General features: G+C 44.4%; 1 protein-coding gene across 1 annotated transcript in view; it reads right to left on the minus strand.

Annotated features, from left to right (window-relative positions):
• Positions 1–22954, minus strand: part of LOC115173836 (short transient receptor potential channel 7-like) — a 62385-nt gene that overhangs the window by 25287 nt on the left and 14144 nt on the right. The window contains exons 3-4 of the mRNA XM_029732284.1: positions 7928–8110; positions 5686–5850 (exon numbers count right to left, since the gene is read on the minus strand). Of these exons, the coding sequence (XP_029588144.1) occupies positions 5686–5850; positions 7928–8110 (348 nt within the window). The remainder of the gene's footprint in view (positions 1–5685; positions 5851–7927; positions 8111–22954) is intronic.

The raw sequence follows: 22954 nt of genomic DNA on the forward strand, positions 1-22954 counted from the left end.
TTTTTCTGAGGTCTTGGCTGATTTCTTTTGATTTTCCCATGATGTCAAGCAAAGAGGCACTGAGTTTGAAAGTAGGCCTTGAAATACATCCACAGGTACACCTCCAATTGGCTCAAATTATGTCAATTAGCCTATCAGAAGCATCTAAAGCCATGACATAATTTTCTGGAATTTTCCAAGCTGTTTAAAGGCACAGTCAACTTAGTGTATGTAAACTTCTGACTCACTGGAATTGTGATACAATGAATTATAAGTTAAATAATCTGTCTGTAAACAATTTTTTGAAAAATTACTTGTGTCATGCACAAAGTAGATGTCCTAACCGACTTGCCAAAACTACAGTTTGTTAACAAGAAATTTGTGGAGTGGTTGAAAAACAAGTTTTAATGACTCCAACTTAATAAGTGTATGTAAACTTCCGACTTCAACTGTAGGCAGGTAGACATGCCAAAATGAACACAGCATGAATTTATTAATGTATCAAGATCGAATATTGTAGCAAGGCAATATATGAGATGTGATTAGGCAACATTTAATTATGAAGTCGGAGTTAATTTTCTCTCGCTTCAGCTGAAAAAATTGCCAAAATATATATATATTTTTTTACATGGTTGCGTCATATTTCTTTGCATACTTTCCATTGAAGCTTGCAATGATGCACGAAACAAAATATGTACAAACGGACTACTCATTCGAGGAGTGCCCGCCGTGCTCCGTTTCGCATACTTTGATTTGGGCTCATGCTCCGACCCTCCCGTGCTCCGAGCACGGTAGTATGCACTTTGAGAAACACTCCAGGTTCGTCCAGGGATCAGTTCAGTCGGACATTGAGTCAGACTCAATACTCCTGTCAATTGAATAGAACGTTTCTCATATTGGAGTGTAGACAACATAAAAATGTGTTATTGACACTTCAGTGAACAATGTCCAGACATCAAAGTGTGTTACTATGTGTGAAGACCATTCCGTGTCAGGTTCACACACATTATTTATCTCCCCTACATCAGAAGCGGTGAGGAGAGACTCAGTAAATGAGACAGAGAGAATTAAGAGCGAGAGAGATGTGAATTTCACAGGGCCTTGTTGTGTATTCTATTTTTCAATACTAACCCTGGAGGATCCAGCTATGTCTCAACAGGATGGGAGAGCTAGGGAGGAGACACACCTTCACAAACATGTCCAGATCGACACACTGAAAATATGCATTCAATATGCACTCGAAACACGGCACACGTATTTGTGAATGTGAGCCTTTCACATAAGTACAACCATTGACACAAACACCCGCAGAAATATGTAGGAAGGCTGAGAAGGAGGGGGATGAAAGAGTATTTGCTAGGTTGTTCATTTAACAACACACAGCCATCACATCCATTGTGCTGTGTGTGTGTGCATGTGTGTGTGTGTGTGTCTGCTTATATGTGCCCCTCTGTTTTTAATCAAGGCCATTAGCCAATACAGGTCATTAAAATCAGTCCGATATCAACCAACCGATAGATCAAGGTTGTTGTTCGCCACACACACGCCGCCATCTAATCCTAATCAATCAGGTGTGTGTGTTTTTCCTATGTGTTTTCTTTGGACAAGGACTGGCTACGTCCCAAATTGCACCCTGTTCCCTATATGATGTAGTTCACTACTTTTGACCAGGGCTCACATGGCTCTGGTGAAATGTAGTGCACTATATAGGGAATATGGTGCCATTTGGGATTTACCCACTGTTTTTCTCAGTAGTTTCAGGGGGGAGAGAGACTCCCTCCCTCCATCCCGCTGTCTGTCTCCCTGTTCGACTACCCCAGTCTCCCCACGTCGCCCTCCCTATTTTTTTCCTCTCTCTCTCAATCTCTCTCTCTGTCCTTCTCTCTCAGTCAATTCCTTCTCTCGCCCTCTCTCTCTCATATCTATCCTTTAATTTCTGTCACCATTCCTCTCCCTCCCCACTTATCTCTTCCTCTTGGCCTGCTCTCTTTAGCTCTTTCTTTTCTTTCTCGTTCCTTTCATTTCTCTTTCCTTTCTGTCTCTTCAGAGGACTTGCCTATGTCAGAGAGGAAGCTGAGATGGGCCTGCCAGTGGGGGTTAAGGTTAGTGTGACCTCTGCAGTATCTGCATGCTGTGGGGGTTAAGGTTAGTGTGACCTCTGCAGTATCTGCATGCTGTGGGGGTTAAGGTTAGTGTGACCTCTACAGTATCTGCATGCTGTGGGGGTTAAGGTTAGTGTGACCTCTGCAGTATCTGCATGCTGTGGGGGTTAAGGTTAGTGTGACCTCTACAGTATCTGCACGCTGTGGGGGTTAAGGTTAGTGTGACCTCTGCAGTATCTGCATGCTGTGGGGGTTAAGGTTAGTGTGATCTCTACAGTATCTGCATGCTGTGGGGGTTAAGGTTAGTGTGACTTTGACAGTATCTGCATGCTGTGGGGGTTAAGGTTAGTGTGACCTCTACAGTATCTGCAAGCTGTGGGGGTAAAGGTTAGTGTGACCTCTACAGTATCTGCATGCTGTGGGGGTTAAGGTTAGTGTGACCTCTACAGTATCTGCAAGCTGTGGGGGTAAAGGTTAGTGTGACCTCTACAGTATCTGCATGCTGTGGGGGTTAAGTTCGTGTGACCTCTACAGTATCTGCATGCTGTGGGGGTTGAGGTTAGTGTGACCTCTACAGTATCTGCATGCTGTGGGGGTTAAGTTCGTGTGACCTCTACAGTATCTGCATGCTGTGGGGGTTGAGGTTAGTGTGACCTCTACAGTATCTGCAAGCTGTGGGGGTTAAGGTTAGTGTGACCTCTACAGTATCTGCATGCTGTGGGGGTTAAAGTTAGTGTGACTTCGACATTATCTGCATGCTGTGGGGGTTAATGTTAGTGTGACCTCTACAGTATCTGCATGCTGTGGGGGTTAAGGTTAGTGTGACCTCTACAGTATCTGAATGCTGTAGGGGTTAAGTTAGTGTGACCTCTCCAGTATCTGAATGCTGTAGGGGTTAAGTTAGTGTGACCTCTACAGTATCTGCAAGCTGTGGGGGAAAAGGTTAGTGTGACCTCTCCAGTATCTGCAAGCTGTGGGGGTTAAGGTTAGTGTGACCTCTCCAGTATCTGCAAGCTGTGGGGGTTAAGGTTAGTGTGACGTCTACAGTATCTGAATGCTGTGGGGGTTAAGGTTAGTGTGACCTCTACAGTACCTGCAAGCTGTGGGGGTTAAGGTTAGTGTGACCTCTACAGTATCTGCAAGCTGTGGGGGTTAAGGTTAGTGTGACCTCTGCAGTATCTGCAAGCTGTGGGGGTAAATGTTACATTTCGACAGTTAAGTTCAGGCATTTATTCAGAACGCGGGCAACCTAATCACATTATGATCCCTTAGAGCAGTGGCTCCCAAACTTGTATAGTCCCGTACCCCTTCAAACATTCAACATCCAGCTGCGTACCCCCTCTAGCACCAGGGTCAGCGCACTCTCAAATGTTGTTTTTTGCCATCATTGTAAACCTGCCACACACAAACTATAAAATACATTTATTAAACATAAGAATGATTGTGAGTTTTTGTCACAACCCGGCATGTGGGAAGTGACAAAGAGCTCTTATAGGACCAGGGCACAAATAATAATATAATAATAATCAATGGTCTTGCACTTTATTTAGCCATCTTACATATAAAACTTTATTTGTTAATCGAAAATTGTGAATACCTCACCACAGGTTAATGAGAAGGGTGTGCTTGAAAGGATGCACATAACTCTGCAATGTTGGGTTGTATTTGAAAGAGTCTCAGTCTTAAATCATTTCCCACACACAGTCTGTGCCTGTATTTAGTTTTCATGCTAGTGAGGGCCAAGAAACCACTCTCACATAGGAATCCAGTTGTTTGTGTCATCCATTTCGGGAAAGTACCTGCGTAATTGCGCACCCAACTCACTCAGGTGCTTCGCTGTATCACATTTGACATTGTCTGTAAACTTGAGTTCATTTGCACACACGCTTGTATGCGAAGCAGTAATTGTTTCAAAACATCTCCTGCCATGTCACGGATGCGTCATGAAACAGTGTTGTTTGATGGAGGCATTGTCTGTATAGTTTTTTGGGCCTTTTCCCCCAGCATTGTCCCAGCCATATCCGTGGCAGCAGGTAGAATTAAGTCCTCCACAATAGTATGAGGCTTGCCTGTCCTAGCTACTCAGTAGCTTACCATATAAGACACTTCTAGCCCCTTCTTATTAATGGTATCTGTTGCTTTTATACATGTCTTACTACTCGAAAGTCGTCTTTATTCTCGCTCAAAAAACTCCTGTGGCTTATTTTTCAAATTGGCATGTTTCGTTACTAAATGTCTGCGCGAGTGAAGGTTTCATTGAGTTGTGAGAGTACTTTTGCACATATAACACACTGTGGCTGAGGAAAGGCACTACTCCCAATATAAGTGAACCCCAAATCAATGTAGTTCTCATCATATTTGCGCCTCTTCGATGGTCCAACGTCCCTGTCTGTTGTTCGGTGGTTTCCCGGGTAAGGGGGCAGTAGCTCTTCAGCTGCATCAGATTCACAACTGTTAGTGTCCATGCTAGCTGGGCTAACAACAAATGTAGAATTACTGATGCTAGCATTGGATGTGCTCGTGGAAGCAGAACAACTTGTGTCGTCGACAGGTGCTGGTGTAATACTGCTGGTAGTACTACCAGTAGAGCTGGTATGTGTCTCTATGGCGCGGGCCTTACTTTTATTTTTTTACATTTATCAATTTTTGAGCAAACATATGGACCGTTAGTCCATATGTTTGTGGAATTCCCACCAGAGAGTATTGGATGTTAATTATTTTCCTATGCTACCTGTATTTGATATTGTGTTGTTATTTCGCTGAACACTAGATTGTTTAATTTTATTTTTGGCAGAGAAACGAGGCAAAAAAAATGTTTTTTTTTTTCAACTCACCCAAATATATTTCAATTTTTTTTTTTTTTTTTAATGTTTTAATGAAAAAAATATGTGAATCACGGCATTGCGTGTACCCGTACCCGAGTTTGGGAATACCTGCCTTAGAGGATCTGTAGTGTGTGAGTGCGTCAGTGGAGGCTGCTGAGGGGAGGACGGCTCATAATAATGTCTGGAATGGAGTCAATGGAATGTTACTAACTGTCACGCCCATATCTGTTTCTTGTGTTTGTCTCCAACCCCTCCAGGTGTCGCTTATTTTCCCCTGTGTATTTATCCCTGTGTTTCCTGTCTCTCTGTGCCAGTTCGTCTTGTATGTTTTTCAAGTCAACCATCGTTTTTCCCGTGCTCCTGCTTTCTATTTCTCTTTTGCTAGTCCTCCCGGTTTTGACCCTTGCCTGTTTTCTGGACTCCCTACCCGCCTGCCTGACCATTCTGCCTGCCCTGACCTCGAGCCTGCCTGCCACTCTGTACCTCCTGGACTCTGAACTGGTTTTGACCTTTTTGCCTGTCCACGACCATTCTCTTGCCTCCCCCTTTTGGATTGTTAATAAATATCAAAGACTCCAACCATCTGCCTCCTGTGTCTGCATCTGGGTCTCGCCTTGTGCCTTGACACTAACGTGGTTTCCACGTGGTTGATACCATTCTATTGACTTCATTCCAGGCATTACTATGCGCTGCCCTCCCCTCAGCAGCCTCCACTGGTGTGCGTGTGTATGTACATGCGGCATGCATGTGTGTGTACCTGCAGTGCATAGATGCATTACCTTGCTGCAGGGCATGATCCAGTAGGCAATAGCCAGGAAGGGCAGTCCCACGGTGACCCCTAGCACGGTCCAACACTTGACCCCGATGGACTGCTGCCTCAGACCTGACAGGTTCTCATACCAGATAGTCAGCAGCTGCTGCTGGCAGTTAGGGTGCGCCACAAACTACACACACACAGAGAGAGAGAGAGAGAGATGAAAACACATGAGAGAGAGAGAGAGAGAGAGAGAGAGAGAGAGAGATGAAAACACTTACAAACCGGTTACAGGTTACAGCAGTGTACAAACACACTGTAAAAAATATATATTAAAGCTAAAGTCTTCTGGAAGTCCTCTCTAAATGGACCTGCTCTCCCTGTCAGCTATTCTCCCTCTGTCTCATCGAGGAACAGTCTGTGTTTAAATAGAGATTGTCTACAGTCTCAATCCACCGTGGACAGACTGAAAAATAGAGGGAGAGGGACAAAGTGAGGGAATGAGATTTGTGAGTGACATCCATCTGTGTGTGTGTTATGTGTGTGTGTGTGTTATGTGTGTGTCCATCTAAAAAGCCAACAGGATCACATGTGTCTGTGATTCTCTGATTTTCACTGCGTGTGCGGCGTGCGCGCGTGTGTGCATGTGTGCAATTAAACGAATGAATAATAATTTGGAGGGTGCTCGTATTTGTCCTGTTACACACCTGTGGATGGACACTTGTACAAGAGTGTAATGGAAACATATTTCTTGCATATCCCAACTCCCCCTGAGACACCCGCAGATAATGGGGTCACCATTGTCCAGCGTCCACCCTCCGGTCTGTGCATGTGTGTGTGATTTACAGATTTCCAATGTTTGTGTGTGTGTGTGTGTCACTCAATCAGCACAGACCATCTACTGACATTCAAGGATCATTCATGACTAACCACAGCACACACAAGCACACACACAAGCACATACACGCACACACACCCAAACACACACGCACACACACACACACACACACACTACGACTTCAACCCAGCAACAAACAATTCAAATGAAACAGTGTCCCTCATTCCTCCACCCCCTTGGTGATTGCAATCATCTTCATTGACCCATCATGGGAACCCTGTCACTAGTTTGTATGTCAATATGTCTAAGTCTTTGTGCATCTGTCTGAGAGTCCCCATGCTGTGTGTGTGTGTGTGTGCGCGTGTGCGTGGGCGCCCGCCTAAGCGAACGTGCGTGCGCGTGTGTATGTTTCCCCCACTGAGTTTACACAATAGCATTCAAGGCCACCTGGTTGTCATAGCAACCCATCCTCCCCCTCATCTGGCAGGTTGATTAACACACTCAGCTGTGGTCACGCTCCCTGGTTTGGGAAAACATCCCAGGCGCTACACTTCACCGTTTCCCTGGAAGCCTACGCGCCGGATGGACGTTTCACTATTTAGTTGGAGCCCTGAGCTAGCTCACCTGACTCACCTCGTCAAAGGCTTGATGATTAGTTGACAAGTTGTATCAGGTGTGTTAGCGCTGAAATAGAACAGCAGGGGGTCCCCGCGAGGAGAGGTTTGAGAACCACTGCTCAAAGATTTTTTTGGGGTCCGGGGCCACAACAAAAATGTGTGCTGTCGGGGGTACTCGAAGACCGGAGTTGTGAACCACTGCCTTAGATGATATGCAGGTAGTATGAACCGTATGGTGCTATGTCTCACAATGATTACATATAGGATGTTCAACCATAAGGTCAGAGAAACTTATTTACCTTTTTTGTTGAAATGTGTTTGTGTGAGTGCCTGTGTGTCTCTGTGAGTCCCGGGTGATGTAGGGAGAGGGGACTTGGTTTTACATTCATCTGTAACACCTCTGGCATTCTGATAGACACTTGTCTGATATTTACAAATGCTACCAGGTGTCGGGACACACGAGCACAGAAATGTGTATCACTGCATCGCTACTACAATACTACATCACTGATCCAATGTTTTTCCCTGTGAGATGTTCCTGGTTGAACATAAATCAACATTTTCCCGCTCCGAATACACCTGTTAGCAAACACACACATGGGGTCAAATGCTACAGGAACAATCAATGATATCAGATAGAAATTATGACATGTAAACTAAACCATAAAAAACATGAACATACTGTATATATATATATATATATATATATATATATATATATATATATATATATATATATATATGGTCATTTACAGCAGTGTCAAGTAATGCGATCAGGTTGTGGTCCTGGTTTGGGGGGGGGGGGGTCTCACCTTCTTGACCTCGTATTTGATGGCCAGTTTGACGCGTTCGAGGCAGGGGCGGTTGTTGTCACTGGGCGGGGCATTGTCCACGTCTCCGTTCAAGATGGCCTCCACCTCCTCTGTGTCTCTGCACTGGTCCAACACCCCCACTACAAAGTCCTTACACTGCATGGACAACTTCCTGTAGTCATTCTATGGAGAGAGAGAGACAGAGAGAGAGAGAGAGAGGGCAAGAAGACAGTGAATGAGAAAGAGAGGCAGAGAAAAAGGGGAGAGATAAGGAGAGGGTGAAGGAGAGGAGGATACAGAAGAGGAAGATGTGAGGAAGAAAAGGTGGGAAAAGAGAGGGAGGAGAATGGTAGAATGTTCCTGTGCAGCTAGTGTTTTGTATAATGTATAATGACTTGATTAGGCGAATTGTTGGAAGCTCCCCACTGCCGTCAATTCAACGTCTAATCCACGTTGGCTCAACGTAATTGAATTGATGTGAAGACAATGTCAATGGGACAGGGGCAGCTCTAGAGCCAATTTCACACAGCGTTCAGCTCCGACACCACTCTCCCCCTCTCTCATCTCTTCATTCACACTTTACGTCTCCCTCGCTCAAACCTGCATCTCTTCCTTTCTCATTCTTCCTTTCCTCTACCTCCTTCATCCATTCACCCCTCCCTTCTTCTTCTCCCATCCTTCCACACTCCCTCCTCCATCTCTGCTCAACCGTAGCTCTTCAGGCCAGTGCCTGAGGCCCCTCAGATGCAGTTACACACACACACAAACACTCATTAACAAACAAACGACCACACACACACACAAGCACACGCGTAACACACAACCAGAGAGCCCTCATTGTCTTTCATGCATTCGCACAAGAGCATACAAAATCTGCCAACCCATCCCTCCTGGACCAGTCAAAGTGGTTTGTAGAGCCAATTGTCCACAGAGACTAAAGCCTAATTGTATATGCATAGCTGCACTGTGTTCAAACGAACGAGTACAGCTCAGTGATAACATGCTTTCTGGGAAAGTTTCCCTCAGCCCTTGCAGTTATATGTCACCGACGGGCTTCCTCTGCTACGTGATCACCACTTCATACCAAGCACGTTGGTATCAGCTAGCTCTTCCCTTGTTTCTCTTCAGGACAAAAACACTCCATGGTTCCATTTTTCTTCGTTCACTTCTATGCCACCCTTAAAGGGGCAATCAGCAGTTGCTACGTTCCTTTTTTGGACTTAATAAATGAATGATATGTACCCCATCAGAAGCCAAAATATAAGCTTGTTTTACTCCAATGTTTGTAAACAAAGAAAATGTAAACAAACACTATATAGCCTCAACATATGGTTCAAATGTTAATGTCATGGAGGGTCAATCCTTGCATCCATAGCTCTGTGTATGAATTTGAGAGTGATTCAATTTCTCCAGCTTTTTACTGAACCAGGGTTGGGGAGGCCGCTTTCTTACTCTTGCTACTGCTGATTGCCGCTGTAAGGAATTTTGGACGCCTCAAACGTAACTATTTCCTTTGACTCGGGGATCGTCATTCTATGATGGCGTGGCTAGTCGGGTTTGAACACAGAACATTGTAATGAGGTTCTAGAGGACACATGATAATTACTCCACCCTGCAGGCATTATCCACATGCTGATGATACCACCGAACTAATTGATGGAAATTTCACCATTATACAGAGCCACACTAATGACTGACAGAGAGAGGGGGGGGGGGGGTGACAGTGAGAGGAAGAGGAGATGGTACATTCATACATTCTGAAGTGACATTTTGCAATGTGCCAATGAGAATGACTGATCACTCACTCTAGGCCAATGGAATTGAGAGTATTTAGGCCCCCAGGGGACAATAAGAAAAAGGTAGGTGTTAGAAACCCATGAATGAGCACACACACACACACACACACACACACACACACACACACACACACACACACACACACACACACACACACACACACACACACAGGTATACATCATGAAAGAGTCAGAAAAAAAGATGAAGAGGTAGGGAAAAAGTTGTTGAGAAAGGGTGGACAGAAAGAAACCCGAAAAGGAGAGATGGAAGGAGATGGAAAGAGATGGAAAATGCTGAAAGATATAGAGAGAAGAAATGGAAGAACTAGTGAGGCGGAAAGAGAGATGAAGAGAAAGAGATGAAGAGAGAGATGGGTGAGGAGAGAGAGATGTGGAGAGAGAGAGAGAGAGAGAGAGAGAGAGAGAGAGAGAGAGAGGGGGAGAGGGGGATATCTCGTGACCCTGCTCTGCTGATTGTGACTCTGTGGCGCTTCCCTCTCCAGCTGTGATTAGACACAGGTGCTCCTCACCAGCCAATTTCACACTTCTGAGCAGTTGTGTGTGTGTGTGTGTGTGTGGACGTGTTTAACTATTCTTGTGGGGACCAGAAGTCAGGACATTTTGTTAGTCCCCACGAGGTCAAATGCTATTTCTAGGGGGTTTAGGGTTAAGGTTAGAATTCGTGTTAGAATTACGTTAAGGGTCAGGGTTAGGAGCTAGGGTAAGTTTTAGGGTTAGGTGCTAGGGTTAGGTTTCGGGTTAGGGTTAAGGTTAGGGATATGGAAATTAGGATTTTGAACGAGACTGAATTGTGTGTCCCCACAAAGTTAGTTTTACAAGACTGTGAGAGAGAGAGAGAGAGAGAGAGAGAGAGAGAGAGAGAGAGAGAGAGAGAGAGAGAGACAGAGAGAGAGAGAGAGAGAGTGTGCGTGTGTGTGCATGCGTATGTGCATGCGTATGTGTGTGTGTGTGTGTGTGTGTGTGTGTGTGTGTGTGTGTGTGTGTGTGTGTGTGTGTGTCTGTGTGTGTGTGTGTGTGTGTGTGTGTGTGTGTGTGTGTGTGTGTGTGTGTGTGTGTGTGTGTGTGTGTGTGTGTGTGTGTGGTGTTACAGTACATTAAGGAAGTATTTGGAGTTCCTCTGTCGGTCAGTAAATTAGTCCATTCGCTCCCATAACAATTCTTAGATGTTAACTATAGTCTCTCCACCAATGGATATCCACTGAGTGTATAAAACATTAAGAACACCTGCTCATTCACATTTACATTTACATTTTAGTCATTTAGCAGACGCTCTTATCCAGAGCGACTTACAGTAGAGTGCATACATTTTATTACATTTTTAAATACCATGACATAGACTGACCAGGTGAAAGCTATGATCCTTTATTGATGTCACTTGTTAAAATCCACTTCAATCAGTGTAGATGAAGAGGAGAAAGGTTAAACATTGTACATTTTTCCTAATATTTAGTTGCACCCCCTTTTGCCCTCAGATCAGCCTCAATTCGCTGGGGCATGGACTCTACAAGGTGTCAAAGGCCTTCCACAGGGATGCTGGCCCATGATGACTCCAATGCTTCTCACAGTTGTGTCAAGTTGGCTGTATGTCCTTTGGGTGGTGGACCCTTCTTGATACACACGGGAAAGTGTTGAGCGTAAAAAACCCTGCAGCGTTGCAGTTCTTGACACAAACCGGTGCGCGTGGCACCTACTACCATACCCCGCTCAAAACCACTTAAATATCTTATCTTACCCATTCACCCTCTGAATGGCACACATACACAATCCATGTTTCAATTGTCTCAAGGCTTAAAAATGCTTCTTTAACCTGTCTCCTCCACTTCATCTACACTGATTGAAGTGGATTTAAAAAAGTGACATCAATCATAGCTTTCACCTAGATTCACCTGGTCAGTCACAGTGCCTTGCAAAATGATTCACCCCCTTGGCATTTTTCCTATTTTGTTGCATTACAACCTGTAATTTAAATTGATTTTTATTTGAATTTCATGTAATGGACATACACAAAATAGTCCAAATTGTTGAAGTGAAATGAAAAAAACAACTTGTTTAAAAAAATTCAAAAAACGGAAAAAACGGAAAAGTGGTGCGTACATATGTATTCACCCCCTTTACTATGAAGCCCTAAATAAGATTTGGTGCAACCAATTACCTTCAGAAGTCACATAATTAGTTAAATAAAGTCCACCTGTGTGCAATCTAAGTGTCACGTGATCTGTCACATGATCTCAGTATATATACACCTGTTCTGAAAGGCCCCAGAATCTGCAACACCCCTAAGCAAGGGGCACCACCAAGCAAGCGACACAATGAAGACCCAGTAGTTCTCAAAACAGGTTAGAGACAAAGTTGTGGAGAAGTATAGATAAGGGTTGGGTTATAAAAAAATATCTGAAACTTTGAACATCCCACGGAGCACCATTAAATCCATTATTCACAAATGTAAAGAATATGACACCACAACAAACCTGCCAAGAGAGGCCCGCCCACCAAAACTCACGGACCAGGCAAGGAGGGCATTAATCAGAGAGGCAACAAACAAAGAGACCAAAGATAACCTTGAATGAGCTGCACAGTGGAGATTGGAGTATCTGTCCATAGGACCACTTTAAGCCGTACACTCCACAGAGCAGGGCTTTATGGAAGAGGGACCAGAAAAAAGCCATTGCTTAAAGAAAAGAATAAGCCAACACGTTTGGTGTTCGCCAAAAGGCATGTGGGAGACTCCCCAAACCAACGGAAGAAGGTACTCTGGCTAGATTAGACAACAATTTAGCTTTTTGGCCATCAAGGAAAACACTATTTCTGGCTCAAACCCAACACCTCCCATCACCCCGAGAATACCATCCCCACAGTGAAGCATGGTGGTGGCAGCATCATGCTATGGGGATGTTTTTAATCGGCAAGGACTGAGAAACTGGTCAGAATTGAAGGAATGCTAAATACAGGGAAATTCTTGAGGGAAACCTGTTTCAGTCTTCAAGAGATTTGAGACTGGGATGGAGGTTCACCTTCCAGCAGGACAATGACCCTAAGCATACTGCTAAAGCAACACTCGAGTGGTTTAAGGGGAAACATTTAAATGTCTTGGAATGGCCTAATCAAAGCCCAGACCTCAATCCAATTGAGAATCTATGGTATGACTTAGAGAATTCTGTACACCAGTGGAAACCCATCCAAATTGAAGGAGCTGGAGCAGTTTTGCCTTGAAGAATGGGAAAAAATCCCAGTGGCTAGGTGTGCCAAGTTTATAGAGACATACCCCAAGAGACTTGCAACTGTAATTGCTGAAAAAGGTGGCTCTACAAAGTATTGACTTTGGGGGGAGGGGGGATGAATAATTATGCACGCTCAAGTTCAATTTTTTTGGTCTAATTTCTTGTTTGTTTCACAATAAAAAAATATTTTGCATCTTCAAAGTGGTAGGCATGTTGTGTAAATCAAATGATACAAACCCCCCAAAAACTCTATTTTAATTCCAGGTTGTAAGGCAACAAAATAGGAAAAATGCCAAGGGGGCGAATACTTTCGCAAGTCACTGTATGTCATGGTGTTCTTAATGTTTTGTACACTCAATGTGTACTTGCTGTCTCTGTCTCTGCCTTGCCGGTTCCCCTCTTTCCACTGGGATTCTCTGCCTCTAACCCTATTACAGGGGCTGAGTCACTGACTTACTGGTGTTCTTCCATGCCGTCCATGGGAGGGGTGCGTCACTTGAGTGGGTTGAGTCACTGACGTGGTCTTCCTGTCTGGGTTGGCGCCCCCCCTTGGGTTGTGCCATGGCAGAAATCTTTGTGGGCTATACTCGGCCTTGTCTTCGGACGGTAAGTTGGTGGTTGTAGACATCCCTCTAGTGGTGTGGGGGCTGTGCTTTGGCAAAGTGGGTGGGGTTATATCCTGCCTGTTTGGCCCTGTCCGGAGGTATCATCGGATGGGGCCACAGTGTCTTCTGATCCCTCCTGTCTCAGCCTCCAGTATTTATGCTGCAGTAGTTTATGTGTCGGGGGGCTAGGGTCAGTCTGTTACATCTGGAGTATTTCTCTTGTCTTATCCGGTGTCCTGTGTGAATTTAAATATGCTCTCTCTAATTCTCGCTTTCTCTCTTTCTTTCTTTCTTTCTCTCGGAGGACCTGAGCCAATTGCGTTTATTGCGTTTGCAACAAATAATCTGCTCAGACCCCAACCAAGGAGCATTAAAAGTCGTGCTATAAATTCTCAGACAACCCAAAGATTCCTTGATGCCCTTCCAGACTCCCTCTGCCTACCCAAGGACGTCAGAGGACAAAAATCAGTTAACCACCTAACCGAGGAACTCAATTTAACTTTGCGCAATACCCTAGATGCAGTTGCACCACTAAAAACTAAAAACATCTGTCATAAGAAACTAGCTCCATGGTATACAGAAAATACACGAGCTCTGAAGCAAGCTTCCAGAAAATTGGAACGGAAATGGCGCCACACCAAACTGTAAGTCTTCCGACTAGCTTGGAAAGACAGTACCGTGCAGTATCGAAGAGCCCTCACTGCTGCTCGATCATCCTATTTTTCCAACTTAATTGAGGAAAATAAGAACAATCCGAAATGTCTTTTTGATACTGTCGCAAAGCTAACTAAAAAGCAGCATTCGCAAATGGAGGATGGCTTTCACTTCAGCAGTAATACATTTATGAACTTCTTTGAGGAAAAGATCATGATCATTAGAAAGCAAATTACAGACTCCTCTTTAAATCTGCGTATTCCTCCAAAGCTCCATTGTCCTGAGTCTGCAAAACTCTGCCAGGACCTAGGATCAAGGGAGATACTAAGGTGTTTTAGCACTATATCTCTTGACACAATGATGAAAATAATCATGGCCTCTAAACCCTCAAGCTGCATACTGGACCCTATTCCAACTAAACTACTGAAAGAGCTGCTTCCTGTGCTTGGCCCTCCTATGTTGAACATAATAAACGTCTCTCTATCCACCGGATGTGTACCAAGCTCACTAAAAGTGGCAGTAATAAAGCCTCTCTTGAAAAAGCCGAATCTTGACCCAGAAATTATAAAAAACTATCGGCCTATATCTAATCTTCCATTCCTCTCAACATTTTTAGAAAAAGCTGTTGCGCAGCAACTCACTGCCTTCCTGAAGACAAACAATGTATACGAAATGCTTCAGTCTGGTTTCAGACCCCATCAAAGCACTGAGACTGCACTTGTGAAGGTGGTAAATGACCTTTTAATGACGTCAGACCGAGGCTCTGCATCTGTCCTCGTGCTCCTAGATCTTAGTGCTGCTTTTGATACCATCCATCACCACATTCTTTTGGAGAGATTGGAAACCCAAATTGGTCTACATGGACAAGTTCTGGCCTGGTTTAGATCTTATCTGTTGGAAAGATATCAGTTTGTCTCTGTGAATGGTTTGTCCTCTGACAAATCAATTGTAAATTTCGGTGTTCATCAAGGTTCCATTTTAGGACCACTATTGTTTTCACTATATATTTTACCTCTTGGGGATGTCATTCGAAAACATAATGTTAAATTTCACTGCTATGCGGACGACACACAGCTGTACATTTCAATGAAACATGGTGAAGCCCCAACATTGCCCTCGCTAGAAGCCTGTGTTTCAGACATAAAGAAGTGGATGGCTGCAAACTTTCTACTTTTAAACTCGGACAAAACAGAGATGCTTGTTCTAGGTCCCAAGAAACAAAGAGATCTTCTGTTGAATCTGACAATTAATCTGGATGGTTGTACAGTCGTCTCAAATAAAACTGTCAAGGACCTTGGCGTTACTCTGGACCCTGATCTCTCTTTGGAAGAACATATCAAGAACATATTTTTCCATCTACGTAACATTGCAAAAATCAGAAACTTTCTGTCCAAAAATGATGCAGAAAAATGAATCCATGCTTTTGTTACTTCTAGGCTGGACTACTGCAATGCTCTACTTTCCGGCTACCCGGATAAAGCACTAAACAAACTTCAGTTAGTGCTAAATACGGCTGCTAGAATCCTGACTAGAACCAAAAAATTTGATCATATTACTCCAGTGCTAGCCTCCCTACACTGGCTTCCTGTTAAGACAAGGGCTGATTTCAAGGTTTTACTGCTAACCTACAAAGCATTACATGGGCTTGCTCCTACCTATCTTTCCAATTTGGTCCTGCCGTACATACCTACACGTACGCTACGGTCACAAGACGCAGGCCTCCTAATTGTCCCTAGAATTTCTAAGCAAACGGCTGGAGGTAGGGCTTTCTCCTATAGAGCTCCATTTTTATGGAATGGTCTGCCTACCCATGTGAGAGATGCAGACTCAGTCTCAACCTTTAAGTCTTTACTGAAGACTTATCTCTTCAGTAGGTCCTATGATTAAGTATAATCTGGCCCAGGAGTGTGAAGGTGAACGGAAAGGCTGGAGCAACGAACCGCCCTTGCTGTCTCTGCCTTGCCGGTTCCCCTCTCTCCACTGGGATTCTCTGCCTCTAACCCTATTACACGGGCTGAGTCACTGGCTTACTGGTGTTCTTCCATGCCGTCCATGGGAGGGGTGCGTCACTTGAGTGGGTTGAGTCACTGACGTGGTCTTCCTGTCTGGGTTGGCGCCCCCCCTTGGGTTGTGCCATGGCGGAAATCTTTGTGGGCTATACTCGGCCTTGTCTTCGGACGGTAAGTTGGTGGTTGTAGACATCCCTCTAGTGGTGTGGGGGCTGTGCTTTGGCAAAGTGGGTGGGGTTATATCCTGCCTGTTTGGCCCTGTCCGGGGGTATCATCGGATGGGGCCACAGTGTCTTCTGATCCCTCCTGTCTCAGCCTCCAGTATTTATGCTGCAGTAGTTTATGTGTCGGGGGGCTAGGGTCAGTCTGTTACATCTGGAGTATTTCTCTTGTCTTATCCGGTGTCCTGTGTGAATTTAAATATGCTCTCTCTAATTCTCGCTTTCTCTCTTTCTTTCTCTCGGAGGACCTGAGCCCTAGGACCATGCCTCAGGACTACCTGGCATGATGACTCCTTGCTGTCCCCAGTCCACCTGGCCAAGCTGCTGCTCCAGTTTCAACTGTTCTGCCTGCGGCTATGGAACCCTGACCTGTTCACCGGACGTGCTTGTTGCACCCTCGACAACTACTATGATTATTATTATTTGACCATGCTGGTCATTTATGAACATTTTAACATCTTGACCATGTTCTGTTATAATATCCACCCGGCACAGCCAGAAGAGGACTGGCCACCCCTCATAGCCTGGTTCCTCTCTAGGTTTCTTCCTAGGTTTTTGGCCGTTCTAGGGAGTTTTTCCTAGGGAGTTTTTCCTAGCCACCGTGCTTCTTTCACATGCATTGCTTGCTGTTTGGGGTTTTAGGCTGGGTTTCTGTACAGCACTTTGAGATTTCAGCTGATGTACGAAGGGCTATATAAATAAATTTGATTTGATTTGATTTGTATGTGAACATTTAACACTAGAAGCACAGTGTATGCTGTCCCCCATCTAATGAACCCACTGGGACAATAGTACATGTGGCACCGTGTCGACATAACCCTGGGCAACAGGTCTAATCCTGCACTTAACCATGTAAAGATTGCAGAGGGCAGCTGCATTAAAACAACAATAACACGGATAATGTCCACAGGGACTTTCTCCAATGAGATCAGCACTTTCCTTCCTTTCAGATAAGTGGACTACATAAGGAAAGAGTGTTCGAGTACCGACTGCGTCTGAGCCAGTCAGAACATATGTATTCTTACCTCAGAGCGTGGAGGGAGAGACAGGGAAGGAGATGGAAAGTGAGGGAGAGAGAGGGAGAGGGAGAGATAGATGGAGGAGAGAGACATGGAAGGTGATAATGAGTGTGTAATGAAAGAGATGGAGGGTAATAGAACTAAGCCCCCCGGGTCACTACTTCTCATTTACACATCTAGGAAGCAGGCAGACAGACAGACACCTGAGCAGACACAGCTGCAGTCATGACAAATACCAACCCACGCACCCTTCTGGACTGCACCCTTCTACTCACTTTACCTCGCCGCCGAAATGCCAAAATGTTCCCCTTTGCCTTCTTTCCTTCCTAGAGCTCCTGGGCTTGAATTTTATTCCTGTCATTGTGGCTGTATACCCCACACTGCAGCATGAACCTTCTACTTCCAACACGCAGACTCAGTTGTGTGCTGTTAACACGTTAACGTGTGTATGAGTGCATGTGTGTATTTGTGCATTTTGAATTAGAATTTTTATTTAACCTTTCTTTAATTAGGCAAGTCAGTTAGGAACAAATTCTTATTTACAATGACGGCCTACCCCGGCCAAACCCTAACCCGGATGACGCTGGGCCAATTGTGCGTCGCCCTATGGGACTCCCAATTACGGCCGTTTGTGATACAGCCTGGAATCAAACCAGGGTCTGTAGTGACACCTCTAGCACTAAGATGCAGTGCCTTAGACTGCTGCACCACTCGGGAGCCCATGTACAGTAGTATGTGTGTATATCACGTGTAGGACTAGTGAGACAGCAAAGTAGAGAGAGCAGCCTCAGTCCTGAGCCAAAGCTGCTACGACTCCTAGCAGAGACATATCAAACATTATAGCAGATGAGGGAGCAGCAAATCCTCACATGCAAATACATGGATTCTCTCTCTCTCTCTTCCTCTCTCTCTCTCTGTCCTGAGGCTTCGTTGGGTTGGTAGTGGTTCGTGAACTGAGCCTCTGGACCTCAGTAGACTCTTTTCTATGGTCACCTTTTGGCATTTGAGGGCTTTGTAATGGGAGGAGTGGGGGTAACTTGTTTCTAAATTATCATGCAATTTGGTGCCTATTTTTTGGATATTAATCAGAAGAGGGAATTGGTCTAATTCTGCTCTGCTTGCGTTGTTTGGAGTTTTTATCTGTACTCTGATGATGCTCTCAGTCTCTCAATCTCTCTCGGTCTCTCACTCTCTCGGTCTCCCGTTCTCGGTATCTCTCTCTTGGCCTCGGTCTCTCGGCCAGTTAAACTCGCCTCAAACTCAGTCTCTATGTTAGCCAGTCTGGCCAGGTAAACTCACCTTAAACACAGTCTCTATGTTAACCAGTCTGGCCAGTTAAGCTCACCTTAAACATAGTCTCTATGTTAACCAGTCCGGCCAGTTAAGCTCACCTTACATTTAGTATGTACTGTATAGGTAACTGACAAAATAATGGAAACACTTTAGTAAATGAGGGATACAAAGTGTATTGAAAGCCGGTGCTTCTACACAGGTGTGATTTCTGAGTTAATTAAGCAATTAACATCCCATCATGCTTTGAGTCATGTATAAAAATGCTGGGCAGGCCATTATTTTGGCTACCATGGCTATGACTCCATAGGATGACAATGCCGCCATCCACAGAGCACGAGTGGTCACTGAATGGTATGATGAGCATGAAAATGATGTAAACCATACGCCATGGCTGTCTCAGTCACCAGATTTCAACCCAAATTAACACTTATGTGTGATTCGGGAGCGTAATCTGAGACAGCGTTTTCCACCACCATCAACAAAACACCAATTGATGCAATTTCTTGTTGAAGAATGGTGTTGCATCCCTCCAATAGAGTTCCAGACACTTGTAGAATCTATGCCAAGGTGCATTGAAGCTGTTCTGGCTCGTGGTGGCCCAACGCCCTATTAAGACACTTTATGTTCCCACCATTAGCTCTGACAAATTCAAAACCCTAGTCATTGGCGACTCCATTACCCACAGTATTAGACTAAAAACTAATCATCCAGCGATCATACACTGTTTACCAGGGGGCAGGGCTACCGACGTTAAGGCTAATCTAAAGACGGTGCTGGCTAAAGCTAAAACTGCCGAGTGTAGAGAGTATAGAGATATTGTTATCCACGTCGGCACCAACGATGTTAGGATGAAACAGTTAGAGGTCACCAAGCGCAACATAGCTTCAGCGTGTAAATCAGCTAGAAAGATGTGTCGGCATCGATTAATTGTCTCTGGCCCCCTCCCAGTTAGGGGGAGTGATGAGCTCTACAGCAGAGTCTCACAACTCAATCGCTGGATGAAAACTGTTTTCTGCCCCTCCCAAAAGATAGAATTTGTAGATAATTGGCCCTCTTTCTGGGACTCACCCACAAACAGGACCAAGCCTGGCCTGTTGAGGAGTGACGGACTCCATCCTAGCTGGAGGGGTGCTCTCATCTTATCTACGAACATAGACAGGGCTCTAACTCCCCTAGCTCCACAATGAAATAGGGTGCAGGCCAGGCAGCAGGCTGTTAGCCAGCCTGCCAGCTTAGTGGAGTCTGCCATTAGCACAGTCAGCGTAGTCAGCTTAGCTTTCCCCATTGAGACCGTGTCTGTGCCTCGATCTAGGTTGGGCAAAATTAAAGATGGCGGTGTTCGCTTTAGCAATCTCACTAGTATAAAGACCTCCTCCATTCCTGCCATTATTGAAAGAGATTGTGATACCTCACATCTCAAAATTGGGTTACTTAATGTTAGATCCCTCACTTCCAAGGCAGTTATAGTCAATGAACTAATCACTGATCATAATCTTGATGTGATTGGCCTGACTGAAACATGGCTTAAGCCTGATGAATATACTGTGTTAAATGAGGCCTCACCCCCTGGTTACACTAGTGACCATACCCCCCGTGCATCCGGCAAAGGCGGAGGTGTTGCTAACATTTATGATAGCAAATTTCAATTTACAAAAAAAAAAAATGACGTTTTCGTCTTTTGAGCTTCTAGTCATGAAATCTATGCAGCCTACTCAATCACTTTTTATAGCTACTGTTTACAGGCCTCCTGGGCCATATGCAGTGTTCCTCACTGAGTTCCCTGAATTCCTATCGGATCTTGTAGTCATAGCAGATAATATTCAAATTTTTGGTGACTTTAACATTCACATGGAAAAGTCCACAGACCCACTCCAAAAGGCTTTCGGAGCCATCATCGACTCAGTGGGTTTTGTTCAACATGTCTCTGGACCTACACACTGCCACAGTCATACTCTGGACCTAGTTTTGTCCCATGGAATAAATGTTGTGGATCTTAATGTTTTTCCTCATAATCCTGGATTATCGGACCACCATTTTATTGCGTTTGCAATTGCAACAAATAATCTGCTCAGACCCCAACCAAGGAGCATTAAAAGTCGTGCTATAAATTCTCAGACAACCCAAAGATTCCTTGATGCCCTTCCAGACTCCCTCTGCCTACCCAAGGACGTCAGAGGACAAAAATCAGTTAACCACCTAACCGAGGAACTCAATTTAACCTTGCGCAATACCCTAGATGCAGTTGCACCACTAAAAACTAAAAACATCTGTCATAAGAAACTAGCTCCCTGGTATACAGAAAATACACGAGCTCTGAAGCAAGCTTCCAGAAAATTGGAACGGAAATGGCGCCACACCAAACTGTAAGTCTTCCGACTAGCTTGGAAAGACAGTACCGTGCAGTATCGAAGAGCCCTCACTGCTGCTCGATCATCCTATTTTTCCAACTTAATTGAGGAAAATAAGAACAATCCGAAATGTCTTTTTGATACTGTCGCAAAGCTAACTAAAAAGCAGCATTCGCAAATGGAGGATGGCTTTCACTTCAGCAGTAATACATTTATGAACTTCTTTGAGGAAAAGATCATGATCATTAGAAAGCAAATTACAGACTCCTCTTTAAATCTGCGTATTCCTCCAAAGCTCCATTGTCCTGAGTCTGCAAAACTCTGCCAGGACCTAGGATCAAGGGAGATACTAAGGTGTTTTAGCACTATATCTCTTGACACAATGATGAAAATAATCATGGCCTCTAAACCCTCAAGCTGCATACTGGACCCTATTCCAACTAAACTACTGAAAGAGCTGCTTCCTGTGCTTGGCCCTCCTATGTTGAACATAATAAACGGCTCTCTATCCACCGGATGTGTACCAAGCTCATTAAAAGTGGCAGTAATAAAGCCTCTCTTGAAAAAGCCGAATCTTGACCCAGAAATTATAAAAAACTATCGGCCTATATCGAATCTTCCATTCCTCTCAAAATTTTTAGAAAAAGCTGTTGCGCAGCAACTCACTGCCTTCCTGAAGACAAACAATGTATACGAAATGCTTCAGTCTGGTTTTAGACCCCATCATAGCACTGAGACTGCACTTGTGAAGGTGGTAAATGACCTTTTAATGACGTCAGACCGAGGCTCTGCATCTGTCCTCGTGCTCCTAGATCTTAGTGCTGCTTTTGATACCATCGATCACCACATTCTTTTGGAGAGATTGGAAACCCAAATTGGTCTACATGGACAAGTTCTGGCCTGGTTTAGATCTTATCTGTTGGAAAGATATCAGTTTGTCTCTGTGAATGGTTTGTCCTCTGACAAATCAATTGTAAATTTCGGTGTTCCTCAAGGTTCCATTTTAGGACCACTATTGTTTTCACTATATATTTTACCTCTTGGGGATGTCATTCGAAAACATAATGTTAAATTTCACTGCTATGCGGACGACACACAGCTGTACATTTCAATGAAACATGGTGAAGCCCCAACATTGCCCTCGCTAGAAGCCTGTGTTTCAGACATAAAGAAGTGGATGGCTGCAAACTTTCTACTTTTAAACTCGGACAAAACAGAGATGCTTGTTCTAGGTCCCAAGAAACAAAGAGATCTTCTGTTGAATCTGACAATTAATCTGGATGGTTGTACAGTCGTCTCAAATAAAACTGTCAAGGACCTCGGCGTTACTCTGGACCCTGATCTCTCTTTGGAAGAACATATCAAGACTGTTTCAAGGACAGCTTTTTTCCATCTACGTAACATTGCAAAAATCAGAAACTTTCTGTCCAAAAATGATGTAGAAAAATGAATCCATGCTTTTGTTACTTCTAGGCTGGACTACTGCAATGCTCTACTTTCCGGCTACCCGGATAAAGCACTAAACAAACTTCAGTTAGTGCTAAATACGGCTGCTAGAATCCTGACTAGAACCAAAAAATTTGATCATATTATTCCAGTGCTAGCCTCCCTACACTGGCTTCCTGTTAAGGCAAGGGCTGATTTCAAGGTTTTACTGCTAACCTACAAAGCATTACATGGGCTTGCTCCTACCTATCTTTCCGATTTGGTCCTGCCGTACATACCTACACGTACGCTACGGTCACAAGACGCAGGCCTCCTAATTGTCCCTAGAATTTCTAAGCAAACGGCTGGAGGTAGGGCTTTCTCCTATAGAGCTCCATTTTTATGGAATGGTCTGCCT

Source organism: Salmo trutta, chromosome 3, assembly GCF_901001165.1.
Source record: "Salmo trutta chromosome 3, fSalTru1.1, whole genome shotgun sequence".
NCBI lineage: Eukaryota > Metazoa > Chordata > Actinopteri > Salmoniformes > Salmonidae > Salmo > Salmo trutta.